Source organism: Dermochelys coriacea, chromosome 9 (genome assembly GCF_009764565.3).
Source record: "Dermochelys coriacea isolate rDerCor1 chromosome 9, rDerCor1.pri.v4, whole genome shotgun sequence".
Lineage (NCBI taxonomy): Eukaryota > Metazoa > Chordata > Testudines > Dermochelyidae > Dermochelys > Dermochelys coriacea.
The window spans coordinates 77,702,210-77,717,237 of NC_050076.1; the positions used below are offsets into that span (position 1 = coordinate 77,702,210).

The 15,028-nt window shown below is 40.7% G+C and overlaps 1 protein-coding gene across 5 annotated transcripts; it reads right to left on the bottom strand.

Moving 5' to 3' along the window:
- Positions 1–1,866: 1,866 nt before the first annotated feature.
- Positions 1,867–14,329, bottom strand: LOC119861282 (putative P2Y purinoceptor 10). Of its 5 annotated transcripts, none has more exons than XM_043492928.1 (3): positions 14,174–14,316; positions 5,356–5,462; positions 1,867–5,234 (listed from the first exon to the last, which is right to left on the bottom strand). In XM_043492928.1, the coding sequence occupies exon 3, from the start codon at positions 5,188–5,190 to the stop codon at positions 4,210–4,212; it is 981 nt and encodes a 326-aa protein (XP_043348863.1). In that variant the 5' UTR covers positions 5,191–5,234; positions 5,356–5,462; positions 14,174–14,316; the 3' UTR covers positions 1,867–4,209. The 5 variants fall into 5 exon arrangements, with proteins under 5 accessions (XP_043348863.1, XP_043348864.1, XP_038272173.1 ...); XM_043492929.1 differs by lacking the exon at positions 14,174–14,316 and adding an exon at positions 7,392–7,409; XM_038416245.2 differs by lacking the exon at positions 5,356–5,462 and having other exon boundaries at positions 14,174–14,329.
- Positions 14,330–15,028: the final 699 nt, after the last annotated feature.

Sequence of the window (15,028 nt, forward strand, 5' to 3'; positions counted from 1 at the left end):
TGATGCAACCCACAAGGTCTCACCCATAGGATGTGTGGTTCTAGATAATGTGATTACCATTTCCATTCGTGAACCATCATCTCTCAACCAAGTAGGCAGTGGAAATGCTTACCCCTTGAAGTGTGAGCCATACTAACCAAAAGGGTCATGAGGTCTGGGCCTAAGCAGCAAATGAGTTGGGGATGCTGTTTAATGTTTTAAGTCTAAACCGAATAAAAACCCTTTAACTCCTGATTTTTACTTTCAAATTTCAGAGCAAAAGGAAATCAGTGCAAATCTGTAGATGGGACTTTCCAGAAGTGGGAGGGGAGAGAAGTCAGGTGTTTTCCCATGGGGAAAGACATACATCTCATGTCATATTCAAATATTGGTGTGGATTGTGATATATGACAGGAGTCACTTTTACTTTAGTCTATATAGAGACAATATATGATATCTTCCAAGTCCATTATGCAAGCCAGGGAATGAGGCAGGCAGAGAGAGAGGAGCAGCGGCTTTGAGAAGAGGCTGGTGCACTGGGAGTGTGGTCACAGTGGAAGGAGAGGTTATCCCTTGCAAAGGCTATCAAGCTGTTAGCCTTTAGAGCAATGTAGGCCCATAACCCACAGGAATCAGGGCAGAGAGCACATCAATTTACCAGTGTTGAGGAAACTTTTTAAGAAAATACACTTTTCACCTGAAGATCTATAAAAAGCAAGTGAAAAAGACGAGACAACATGTCAGAAGCTATTACTGGGATGGCTGCTCTCAGACCATGGTGAAGAAAATGGCAAGAGATCTCAAGTCTCACAGACAAGAAGCTTCATCTTCAGTTCTCCTGGCACTCACAAAGGGCCTTTGGACAACAGGGCAAGAATAAGAATGGGCAATTTTATTTGCTGCCACAGAAATTGTAACATTAAGAGAAGTCATCAAAATTCTCTTTAGAGCAAATAAAAGCAAACGTTCTCCCTCAAGAGATCAGCCTATAACTTTGTTTTTCTATATTTTAGCAATCTCCACTTTATTTGAAGTGATGTTAATACATTTTTTAAAACCACAATTGAAACACTGCTGTTTCTGCAGCGACACAGATTCTGATCTTCACGGATTGTCACTCCAAATACGGACCCTTTCACTGCTGAGGCCTTGTCTTCACACAAAAACTCCACTGCTTTAACAATACTGCTGTAGTTAAAATAATATAACCCCCACTGGTGTCTATATCTGTATAAAAGTGCTGATACTAGTTCTGCTATTCGGGGTGTCACTTCCTGTGGCGCGGGAGAGAAGAAGGGAGAGGAACAGCTTCTCCTCCACTGTCAGACTTTCCATAGGGCTATATGCTTCACTTCCCACTCCCCACCCAAAGACTTTGCAACTTATAACATAACCACATATAACATTCTACATGTTGACACCACTCTCACCCCACTCCAGAATTTCTCTGATATGATTGCTATTCCTGCAGAAGAAAGGCAATAAGGAATACCGGTAAAAAGAACCTGAAATCCACATTAGGGGTTGCACCAATTTAACTATTTTGGTAGAAAATGCAACTTCCTAATAGAAGTAGTTAAATTGATATAAAAACTGTTTGTAGACAGTTTAAATGCAGCTAAGGTTCGTAGTAAATCAAATTTGTAGCCCTTTGCAGTCTTTGGCCTATATGACTGAGTGCTGGCCCCAGTCCTATTCTAAGGGCTTAAGTGGGACTTAATTTTTGCATTGGTCCTGAGCTGGCCTTCTCCACAGGGAAGAGGAGGAAGAATTTCACTCATAGTGAATAGGCTGTTGGAACTCGCCAGCAAAACTGTATTGCAAATAACCAAGGATCAGAAAACACATTGTTGTCTGAGACATTAACACACCTTTGTGGAACTTGTGTTACATTTGCAAAAGTGTATTTATTTTTAAAGCATGATTTTGCAAAGAAAATGGAAGACAAGCTGTTCATATGTCATTGTGATACCTTAAACATTTGTGTCTCCACCAAACACAGCGCAAAACAGTAGCTTGAAGGAAATTACACAAAAACACTTCACAATAGGTGACCAAGATATATAAAAATTCTCAGAGAAATAATTACAACTATAGGCTGAATCCACATAGGACAGTAAATTGAACAGTTGATCGCACAGGAGAAAGAAACCTGATTGACCAAAAAAAACTAATAAAAATTGCATTGTACAGGCTTGAATATGCACTTAGGCCCAAGTCCTCTAAAGACTTATGCATGTGTTTAAAGTTGTTTCAGCTGGAGAGCTTGTAATGCATAAAGTTAAGCGTGTATGTACGTCTTTGGCAAAAAGCGTGTGTGCCTAGTTAAGGCAATGGAAGTCTTTCCACTGATTTCAGTGGGCATTGACTGGTAACTTATTGAACAAATTTGTCACTAAGAAGCTAGGAATAATTCCCTTAATTAAAATATATTTCCTTGTTATGCATGTGAATACTGAAATATCCCTTTACAAATAGCTGCATGTATATAAACTATAACATTTATCTTTAAAAAATGGTAGGTGAGCTACCTCGCTTATTGTCAATATAATGTAATCATTTGCCATTAAAGATAATACCCAGTGTAATCATTATTTAAACCCAAGCGATAGTCCCCAACCTCAGCTCCCTCAGACCTGGGAGACACTAAATGGAAAGGCATTTTTGGCTGGGCCAAAAAGAAATAAAATGAAATTCAGGTAGTTACAGCTACTTTTGTTTGTGTTTTATAGCTACACATAAGGCTTACTTTTGCAAGATGTAGATGCTGTTGCTGTTGCTGCTACTTAATGACAATTTTTGTCTTAAAATTCATTTCAAAATCAACATGTTTACAAAGTGGCTAAATCGGTACACGCACATCTGACCGAATCAATCCCAGGTATAAGACCACTGAAATCAGTGGAGTTACTGTAGGATGAATTTGACCCATTTTTAGTGGTGCTAATTTCTGCATTCTGTGAAATAATACTTTGCAATTTGCTTGACTGTTTTAATAGCTAATGTATTTATGGGGGTACTCACATTGAGGTCACCATTAGAGCTGAGGGAATTATTAATTATTTACTCAATTAACTAGACCTCTCTCTCTCTTTTTTTTTTTTTTCAACTAGTGGAACGATTGTGGGCAGATCACTCTTCCTGCTAATTTATTTGTTAGTTGAATTTACTAAATCAATCTTTTTACAACATGGATCAACTGCAAAGTGCTTAACGGAAGAGGGTCGTGTGCAACAGGGAACGATGGGGCCTGCAGTCCTGATGTGAAGGTCCTGCATCGTATAGCACACTTTGACTGTAAGCAGCTGAGAAGGAGGCAGCTGGCAGCAGGTGAAGAGCCCACTCTTTGATGTACAGGCCGCACTGTTTGTGGAGGTCAGCTGAAGAACTTAGTTGACGAGTCCTGACTTCTGTCCTGGCACAGGCTGGTGAGGGAGGGCATGAGGAGGAGGGGGAGGGGAAGGATACACAGTCACTCCTATGTTTGACTAAAAAGAAGATGTTTGAGATGGAAGAAGAGAAGGATATAAAGAAATGGAAGGAGAGAACAAGAAAAGATGGAAAGAAAATGTGAAATAGAGATAGAAATGTGTTGTGAATAACACAATATGCTTAATGCCAACAGCAGGCTCTAATAGTACAGGATTTTGATCCACTAGAGACACCATAGTGTAGACAGGGCAACTGTGTACCTTTGGAAACGTGGTCGCCATATTGAATCAAGCTGCAAGCCCTGAGGAGGCTCCACTTTGTGTCTCTGTGTGCTTTGACCTAATGCAAGCTTGGTTTTGTTTGTTAATTATTTCTCATGTTGTGCTGTATTTCTGTGGCAGAAGAGAAGTTGCTGAGAGGAGAGCATATTGGACATCAGTGTTTGGAGTGTCTTTGGCTTGATCACAGAACCACACAAGTTAGGAAAGAGCAACTAGGCCAGTCAGGCCATCGCCCTGCAAAGGCAGCACTGGTCCCTACAGTATTTTCTAGTTCAGGTAGACCAGATATGGCACTTCACCAGTTCACTCCAGTCAGGGGTTTTCCAGTCTCAAACACCCATAACATTTGATTGCTGATCTTAAATGAGTATTGTCTTCTATATTTCAAAAGACTTTCAGCATCACAAACCCCATCAAATAAAGCTGCAGGTGTTTCTATTTTACCTATTTGACTACAGAGTTATAGAGCAGTCCAAGATTTCATATGTAATTAGGTTAAAAAAAATGCTCATGGTTTTTATTCCTTAACTGATGAGGCGCTCTCCTTGCTCATCAGGCGACTCCTAATGATTGCGCTGCTGTGTCTTGATAACTGATCCTGAAATTCTGATGTTGTAAAGAAGTACAGGATTGGATCCAAACAACAGTCCAGGCTTGCCAGGCTTAAGCAAAAGGGCTGAGAGTAAAGAGTGCTTCGGCGTATGGTGCAGTGTGTAATAACATTCTCTTTCACCATCATGTAGAAAAAGAAATTTATGTGATACGGTGTGAAACATACAAAGAACACAGCTGCACACATAGAAATCATGCGTAAAGCTCTCTGTTTTTCACTTGTATTTTGCAAAGGCATTTCATATTGCTGAAGTGACTCTTTTGTTTTCCAGGTACAGTATACAATAATAATTAGAGGGCCCAAGAATCCTAAAAGCTCAGCTATCATTACCATAATCACAGAAGCTGTCTTACTGTCAATTTTCCTGACTCCGAGATCTGCAAAGCAGGAATTTGAATGGTTAATTAAGTCAGGGTTTCTCATAACTGGAAATGGTAAGCAAGCAGCCCCAACCACAATCCATACCACAGCACTAATGGCGACGTCATACCTGCGCTTCCAATCTTTGGCTTTGAATGGATGGTGGAGGAAGTAGTACCTTTGAATACTTATGCAGGTAAGGAAACAAATGCTTGCGTACATGTTGAGATACTTCAGGTAGAAACATAACAAGCAGAGAAATTTCCCAAAAGGCCACATGTGGTTTATATAATAATATATTCGTAGCGGTAACGAGAGAACGTGAGCAAGATCAGCTATAGCCAAATTAATCATAAAAATGACAGCTTTGTTTTTCTTGCTGATGAAGCGACATAAAACCCATAATGCAGCACTGTTTGCCAGGAGGCCAGGTATGAATATTATGGTGTAAGTGGTTGCGTATAGAGAGTTTTTAAATGTTATATTAGGATCAGTACAGTTTTCTGAAGATCCATTGCTCTGCATCTTGAGTGTGTCTGAGCAATCATTTGGGACTGGATGGAAGATTTCTGTAAAGAGTAAAAAAATAATCATGACATCTATCTCTTATATAGCATTTTGCATCAGTAGATCATGATCCCCATTTTGCACATTGGGAAACTGAGGCTCAGGGAGGTAAAAGTGACTTGCCTAAGGTCTCCTAGCCAGCCAGTGGCAGAGTCTGGAATGGAACCCAGTCTCCTGAGTCTCAGTCTACTGTTCTAGCCACTAAGCCACAGTGCCTCCCAAAACAATTGCTGTAAAGGCAAAGGAAATGCAAGATTGATCAATATTACTATTTGCCTCATGTGCACTACTTATATTAGTACATTTAGTAGAATGTACAGCCTAGAACATGTCCTCTGTAAATCTCCTTCTCGCTTTTCAATGCTTTTTCACAAGCAGTAAGATACTTTGGGGGTTATGAAACCTCAAAGACTATTTCCCTCTATCTAAGGTATTTACCTTGTCCCCATTACCATAGTATCTGAGCACCTTACAATCAATAACGCCTTGGTGAGCTAGAGAAGTGCTATTACCCCCATTTTACAGTGGGGAAAATGAGGCACGGCAAGACTAAGCAACTTAGCCAGGGTCACACAGGAAGTCTGTTGTAGGTCAAAGAATTGAAGTTGGGTGTCCCAAGTATCCAGTGCTTAATTGCTGGAGCTCAAGCAATTTTTTACTTTCATAAGTGATGCAGCAGGCCCAGAGGTGCCGGGACTATGAACTGCTAAGCCTACAGGTGCTGGGGCTCTGCCCTGGCACAAATTAAGCACTGCAAGTATCAGTCTAGTTCCCTAACCACTTAATCATTCTTCTCTAAGTGAGCCATGTCCATGTCACTGAAGCAGTAATGGGACCCTGACAAAGTCATAGCCATCAATGAATATGGGATTGATTGCTACCCAGGCTAGAAAAAGTCCCTATCTCTGACAGCCCAGGATAACCTACAGTCTGGGCTAGACAAATGGAATTTACTTTCTTACTGCTCACCAAACACATTGAATTACACTTAAAATGTGGTCATCCTGGGTCTCCCCATCACCACAACACAAATCTGGGCCATAATTTTTAATTGAGCTGTTTAATTTTGAGATGATATTTTCCTTTTTCAGACTCTCCTTTGATTCAAACTTCAGACTGATCAGGGTGGGGTGAGGAACTTCAGATTAAACTGTTAAATTAGGTGTATTTTTCCTTCTTTAAACCAGACTGGGACTTCTCCTCAGAGGGGGTAATACAGGCAGGAAAAGTTCAGTTTGGGGATATTCCTGTTAACTCAAAATCCTGGGTGAGTTGCTTTACCAGCTCATCCAATGTAAGGGTAAAAATGAAGACTGGCTTCCTGTTTCCATGTAAATGTCACAGAGTGGCTGAAGAAAGGGCTGAGATTCCCAGCTGCTTTTCTACATTCCTTCCATGGCTCCACTTAGGGAATTCCCTGACAGCAGGATTTTATTGTCTCCCTTTTGCCAGGGAGTGAGGAGCACCAGAGGCACAGAGCCAGTATGAAAGCACAGACTTTCTGCATGGCAGTTGCAGGCCTTCTGCTGATTCCCATTCCCCTATGATCCACGAGAATCCATTGGATCTTCTAGGTATAGAGGTGGGCATCCCAATGGAATGATGATGGAGGGATTCTGTGAGGAAATTTTCTCCATCTTAGTTCCCTGGATGGAGTTTTACTATGAGGATATAGCATTGGGGATACTGATTCACTGCCAATGACTCATTTTCTGCAAAGTACCACCTACAGGAGGCATCTGCCAGCAGAAGTGTCTCCGTAAGCAGATGCTGGCCTGGTAATTTGTAGCATGTTACTCATACATGAGTAAGAAGCAGATGGTCTACTACAGGGTATGATCCAAATTCACCATTGGCCTGCTTATGCCAACACCACCTATGGCCACCCGTTTTCTGTGCCAGCAGGCCCTGGGAGCAGCAGTTGTTGCTCACTCTCTTTTTTGCCCTTCGTTTGAAATGTGTTTCTATTCCTCTGGCTTTTCTTTTCTCATGGTCTTAAACAGTAGCCCAGCAATGGATTAACGCCATACAGCACTAACAGCCACACCTACACTCCACCCAGGAAACAGCCCACTGAAATGGCTGACTGAGATAAGTGGGAGTTAGGCCTTTTTTGAAAATACCACTGACTCAATCCATGTCTTTAGGCATCTAAATACCATTAGCAATCTGGCCCATGGACTGCTGTTGTTACATGAACTTCAATTCCATAATTACCTGAAATTAAATCATTATGGGATATTTCGGTTACAGTCCCTTTGCATGCAGATGCCCCTAGATGCAGTTAGCTTTCATTACATTTTATGTAATAACTAAGGAATTAGAGTTCATAAGCACTTTTGATGTAATCAAGCACAACCTCCTGGCTCACCAGTGAGACCACTCCTACTGCAGGTCTTAAAAAGAACCCATGTATTAAATAAGCAGAAAACATATTATCATCCCTGCTTCAGTAAAGCATTGTCTACACAAGTGATTTCCAGTAACACAGCCTTCATTTTCTAATGGCAAAATATACCTTCTTACAAGCATTCCAGATATGAAAAAATACCTATCCCTCAAAGGGTTTCTTACTGTTTGAGTTGCTTCTTGGCTGGTTGGAATCGTGTTTTCTCAGATAAAAGATATAGGTGCAGAATGATGCAGGTCTAGCATTGCTGATGGTTAGAGAATAATGGCATTTTTTGTGCCATAGTTTTCATCCCACCCTATAATCTGTTCTTTAATTGGCCACATGGTGTCAGATTTAGACAACCTTTCATTTCTTTTTGCCTTTTCTTTGAGAGAGATTTCTGACTCTGGTAAGAGAAAATAAAGTGTTGAGATACTATGGTGTTGAGGGCCACATAGACACCTAGATAGATATGGTATGATTACTTTTAAATTATGTTTTATTGGTTTTGTGTATCTTAATGTCTTCTGGGATTGTCCCAAATTGAAAAGCTTTTGTTCTGATTTTTGACAATTGATACCAGAATAATTTCAGAGAAAAATCCCCTAACTTCTTGATGTTATAATTAGGGGAAAGTCCTGATTTAGGGAAATTAAATAGATTCTTTTTGAATCAGAATCATTGTGGCCACAGCCACATGGTTACAAAAATACCCTTAAAATGTGGTTGACAAAAAATAAAAATTAAACATCTGTATTAAATTAGCAATTGAACGATGGGCTTGTAAAAGGCTCTTTATTGATTTCAGTGGGCTCTGGGTCAGGCTCTATATGATGAAATATGGACTGAGGAGAGTGAAATGATTGGGAGTGCAAAATCATGGGTAACATTTATATGATAACAATGCTCAAGTATAGAGCATTCTCACACACCAATTCACTAGGCTTGCCAATAATGAATCACTTTATTTAAAACTATCCTCTAAGCTAAAATACAGAAGGATCCTGCTAAACACCTGGCAGGACTGGACCCTCACTACAAAGCTAATGACAAAGCAAGGGCACCAACAGTATATTGCATAGCACAGGTGGCAAGCTAACATATTCCATTCAATTATCTTTTTTCCCTTATAATGAAGACATATCACAGTAGTTTGGAAGTCACAAGAGGACAGTGAAAGCCTCTGCTAAAACAAATTCCTACTGGATCATTTTCTTCAGAACATGCCATTTCAATAAAATCAATAATGAATAAATACAATATTGATGTTTGCTTAATTGATTTGCATTTGTAAGACTATGGTAACAAGGAAAGAAATGCTCTGTACTGGTACAAACTATTACCTGGTTACTTGTAGACGGAAGTCTGCAAAATATTATTTCCATGGCAATATCAAAAAAGGAATGGTCAAGCTGAGACCAACAAGTGTAGGACTGTCATTCCTTGACTCTGCTGTTTTTTGGGGGGTCATCAAGTGGTGTCCAGATACTAGAACTGATTTAACTATGTTGCAAAATCCTCCCTGTAGAATTGCCCCTCTGTGAGTGTTCTTGTATCTTGCACATTGCTGGGGTCACAATGAAAACAGAAACCCTCACAGTCAGCAGTGAAAAGCTCTACAGCTGAATCAAAAGGGAGGCTTCCTCTGGCTGAATGCTTAGCTCTGATAAATATGTATGTCTTACAGTGTAGTGACGCATGGCTAGAAAGGGTTAACAGCTTGCAGGCTGAATGACCCAAAGCTCACCTTTAAAGTCATGTTAGAAAGGTGTGCAAATGATAATTAGAGCCATTCATGCTAAATAGGCTAGAACTTTGAAATCCAAACCTATATTCGCAAAAAGAAAAGGAGTACTTGTGGCACCTTAGAGACTAACAAATTTATTAGAGCATAAGCTTTCATGAGCTACAGCTCATTTCATCGGATTAGAAGTAATACTAATTGTATGTATCTTAGGTGTCACCTGGAAACAGACAATTCCTGTCTGTCACTGATTCAGAGATCAAAAGGGAATATTAACATTTGGATGAATCTTGGGTAAAATAATGTCATTGTCTATATTTGAAGTTTGTAATAGACTGCCTAATGGATAAATTGACCTGTGTTAATTTGTGTAACTAATTACTGGTAGTGTTTAGAAAGCAAAAGATTACATCAAAAGCCTATTGGTTAACCAGAACTGTGTGGTCAAGTGGATGCTAGAACACTGTATAAAAGATCCTTGGGGCCCGATTTTGTCATCTCAGATCTGCTTAGGCTTCAATCAGGGGAAGTTTGAGTCGCAAGACTGAGGTCCCAGTTATGCTGGTATGCCCTGAATATGAGATTTGGACATTGGACTATAACCTATGAACTATTTCTGAAAGAACTCTTTGCAACTACAAAGCTCACCATCTCTCTATGAATCTGAACCTCAATTAATTGAACTCATGTCTGTATGTATATTGATCTTTTAACCATACTCTCTTTCTCTTTTGTTTTTTAATAAATTTTAGTTTAGTTAATAAGAATTGGTGATAGCGTGTATTTGGGTAAGATCTGAAACATTCAATAACCTGGGAGGTAATGTGTCTGATCCTTTGGGATTGGTAGAACCTTTTCTTTTATATGATGAAATAAGATTTACAGAAATTTTCACCATATTTGATGTGGGTACCTGGATGGAGGCATGAGGCTGGATCATTTTAAGGGAACTGTGTTGTTTTGACTTCTGAGTAATCAGTAAGGTAATAAAGAATCTGTTTTATGTTGGCTTGATAAATCTAAGTATTGGAATATCCACAAGCTTTATGGGGATTGTCTGTCCCATTCTTTGCAGTTTATCCTAATTAAATGACCATAGCTGGATGCCCATTAGGACACAAGTGTCAATATGAATCAAATGTCCACTAATGTATTCCATTATTCCACTAGGCAGTGTAGTTGTAGCCATATTGGTCCCAGGAAATTAGAGAGACTCATAACTCATAGACTTTAATGCCAGAAGGGACCCACAGTATGGGGAGGAGGTGAGCAGCCCTCAGTGGTTAAGGACTATTTAGAAAAGCTGGACATACACAAGTCCATGGGGCTGGATGCGACGCATCTGAGGGTGCTTAGGGAGTTGGCTGATGTGATTGTAGAGCCACTGGCCATTATCTTTGAAAACTCATGGCGATTGGGGGAGATCCTGGACAACTGGAAAAAGGCAAATATAGTGCCCAACTTTAAAAAAGGGAAGAAGGAATGCTTAGAGGAGCGGAAGTGGATCAGGAACAGTCAACATGGATTCACCAAGGGCAAGTCATGCCTGACCAACCTGATTGCCTTCTATGATGAGATAACTGGTTCTGTGGATATGGGGAAAGTGGTGGACATGATATATCTTGACTTTAGCAAAGCTTTTGAGACAGTCTCCCACAGTAGTCTTGCCAGCAAATTAAAGAACTATGGATTGGATGAATGGACTATAAGGTGGATAGAAAGCTGGCTAGATCATCGGGCTCAATAAGTAGTGATCAATGGCTTGATGTCTAGTTGGCAGCCAATATCAAGTGGAACTGGCCCCAGGGGTCGGTCCTGGGGCAGGTTTTGTTCAACATCTTCATTAACGATCTGGATGATGGGATGAATTGCATCCTCAGCAAGTCTGCAGATGACATTAAGTTGGGGTGAGAGGTAGATAAGCTGGAGGGTAGGGATAGGGTCCAGAGTGACCGAGACAAATTAGAGGATTGGGCCAAAAAAAATCTGATGAGGTTCAACATGGACAAGTGCAGAGTCCTCTGTCTTGCAGTGTTCAGTTATGCCCTGGATGCTGCAAGCTTATATGAGTCTGTCAATTTAACAAATAAATTGATATGTACCAGGCTTGTTATCCCAAGGGGAGTCTCTGACATGCTTCAAACCAAATGCACTGCTTTAGGTAGAAGAAACAAACAAATGTATTAACTACAAAAGATATATTTTATGTGATTATAAGCCAAGCACAACAAATCAGGTTTGGTCACTGAAATGAAAGCAAAATGCATTCTAAGATGATCTTAACACTTTCATTGCTCTTACAAACGTAGGTGCTTCTCACCACAGGCTGGCTGGTTGCCCTTCAGCCAGGCTCTCCCCTTTGATCAGAGCTTCAGTCACTTGGTGGTGGTGTCTATAGATGGGGGTGGAAGAGAGAGAGAGCATGCAAATGTCTCTCCCTTTATCATGTCCTTTCTTTCCTCTTGGCTTTGTCCCCCTCCCCGCCTTCAGAGGCAGATAAGCATTACCTCATCGTAGTCCCAAAATGACCAAGAGAAGGGGGGTGACTCACTCGAGAGTGCAACAGATCCTTTGTTGCTGCCTAGGCCAGTGTCCTTTGTTCCTGTGAGGCTGGGCTGGGATGGTCCCATACATGCCCTGATGAGGAGTGAATTGCCCCTCTGCTCTTGAAGAGTTTTTGCCTGGGCTTGTTTTAAGCCATGAGGACACATTTTCAGCCTCATAACTACATACATGAAATTACAACCTATAACATTACTATAACAACAATGCTCAGTGCATCATGAGCCTTCTGAAGACACCTGACATGACAAACTTTGCATTGGATACCACACAATCATATTATAAGGATTAACATGGGGGTACAGGGAGTTCCCCTGAGGTACAGAGCATCACAGCCCTCCCCATCTAGTGTTCCATCACCGGCTGTTGGAGGATATTTGCTACTAGCAGTCACAGACCGGCTATGTACCATTGTAGGCAATGTCATCACACCAACCCCTCCTTAAACTTATCAAGATCAGTCTTGGAGCCAGTTAGGTTTTTACCCCCATTGTTAATGGACTACTCCTATCTTATTTGGTCCCTTACAATATGTGCGAACTACTTACGCTAAACAATCTGATCCACTTGGCATTTTGCTGTGACACAAGGAGTACCTTTCCCAGACCTGAAGAAGAGCTCGGTGTGGTTCAAAAGCTTGTCTCTCTCATCAACAGAACTTGGTCCAATAAAATATATTACCTCATCAATCATGCATCTCCATTATTCCACTGGTCACTGATACTGATAGGGAAAAGTTTGTGCCACTGTCCCCTCAGCACCCACACAAGTGCATGCACCTTCCCAGATACCTTGCCATAACACTTCTACCATGCTGGGACAAATTCATCATTGTATGAAGTGGAGTTATTCCCGGGATGAATTTGGCCCATTTGCTCTGACAGGATTAAAGTTCTGAGCACCATCCATTGAGCCATATTTCAACAATAGACTTTATGCCAGTGGTTCTCAACCTATTTACTATTGTGGGCTGCATACATGACCCCCAATGTGTTATATGGGCCATATCCAATACTACCAGTATGGCCTGGAGGATTTCACATGGTACGCAGCTTTGTGCTGACTGGGCCACAGGTTGAGAACCACTGCTTTATGGTTTTTTAAAAGAAAAACCCAACATCCTTATTTCATATGCTAAAATCTCATGCTAAAGCTAAAGGTCTCTCCCACTTGAGTCTGTGGCAAGACTGGCTTTGCATGCTTACTGACTCACCAAAAGAGGAATTCCTTTTCATTTACTTAGCTTTGGAACCCAGCTGTGCTGCTGCGTTTTGTCTGTAGTTACCTTCAGGATGCACAAACTGTTAGTCACCAGTCACCAGACAGAGGATTGCAGTATTAAATTCCCTCCGATCTCTAGCCACCTGTTGGAGCGATTGCCACAGTATTAAGGAGTCTTAAATAAACAAGCTTTAAAAAGCATGATTTAAATGCATCCATCAGAGATCAAGCTATGTCTAATCCAGTTTAATAATTGCAATCCTAATCTATGCTGCAGTTTCCATATCAGTGGCAATTGCCTGATAGTCTCTGAGAACATTGATCTGCACCCTTTAGACTTTTGTCACATTGTGTTTTCCATCTCCAGCTCAAAGGAACGCTATCATTCTGTGCTCACAATTTAATTACAAAGCATCACAGATTACATATAAACAACAGCTAGAACAAGAAATATTTTCCGTCTAATAAAAATCCTTTGCTAGATGAAATAGAGGTCTGCTGGAATTTCCGTTATCATCAAATACAATTTAAAAATAAAAGATTTGTACTGATTTTGACTCAGAAATTACACCACAGAACAAACTAACCTCTTGTAACAACATTTGATAGTAATTAAGGTATTATTAATTGCAAAAGCATAAAATTTCACTCTCTCTGACACCAGTGGTTTATTACAGCTACTACTTTAGCTCTTCCATGCTTGCAAAAATGTGGTATGCAAACAGATCAAATCACCATAGTGTTTTTGCCTGTGCTTCTGAAATCTCTGTCTGTATCTTTATCTTTATGGAAAAGCTATCTTGAGAAAACATTCACTGCAAATATTTTTTTACACTATAAAGTTAGTAAAACAAAGTGTGCTACTACAAGCTTATCTCATTGTAATTTTCCTGCTTTGACAAGGGGATGTCCACAATGAAAAGCACAAGAAAAGCACTATTTTAATGTAGCATATTCCAACAGTGCAGGTTCATTAGTTTTTGTTTTAATACATGAAGGGACAGCTTGAAAAACAGCCTTACCTTATTGCACCGCAATCCTGCTGATAACTGTAGACTTGTGCAGTTAGAAGAGGAAGTAAAATATGACTCTACGCACAATACAGAAAGCTTGTTTACATCTAAGAAAATTTCAATAATGATGCCACTGACTGGTTGACATATGGTTAGACTGTGACCGCATCCAATGTTGCTGTAACAAATTTCACTGAGCACACATTAGAATTGGTGCACACAACTCAGACTATATATGCGCTTGAAATCAAGACGTGTCAGTCTCACGTACTTTGTGGTAACCTGTACAAAGTGCTTATTGCCTGTGCTCACAACTCTCATTCCCACTAACTTCTACACTATTCCATTAGCTCTCATGAGCTCTCTCTCCAGGACTGTTCCTGTGAAGCCTCCCAATGTCACCCTTCCAGGAGCCAGACTGCCACGGAAGACCAGGCAGAGCTATCACCCAGGGAGAAAGCTCTTCTGTGGGCCAGGAGGGCCCCTGTAGGTCCCTGAGGCTGGGATTTGCACCTCCTGCCCTCCTCTACAGGCCTAACTCTGAGCTGATGTTTACAGAGTTCCCAGGGCCTCACCTCACTCTCCAAAGTGAAGTTAACATTTGGCCCGAGGTATTTATTTTTGGGGGGCAGGGGCACCTAGTCACAGAATGTATCCAGCTAGTGCCTTGTATTTGTCCCTGCTGTTTGTGCAGTGTTTATTTCTTGTTCCATGTGATTGTTATGTACAGGGCCTACTTCTGCTCCCACTGATGTCAATGGCAAAGTTCCCAGCAGCTCAGTGGGAGCAGGAGCTGACCCATCAACCTTAATAAACAGAGAAATTAAAACAGTTTTAAATTTATGGTGGCAACCCAGCACTAGA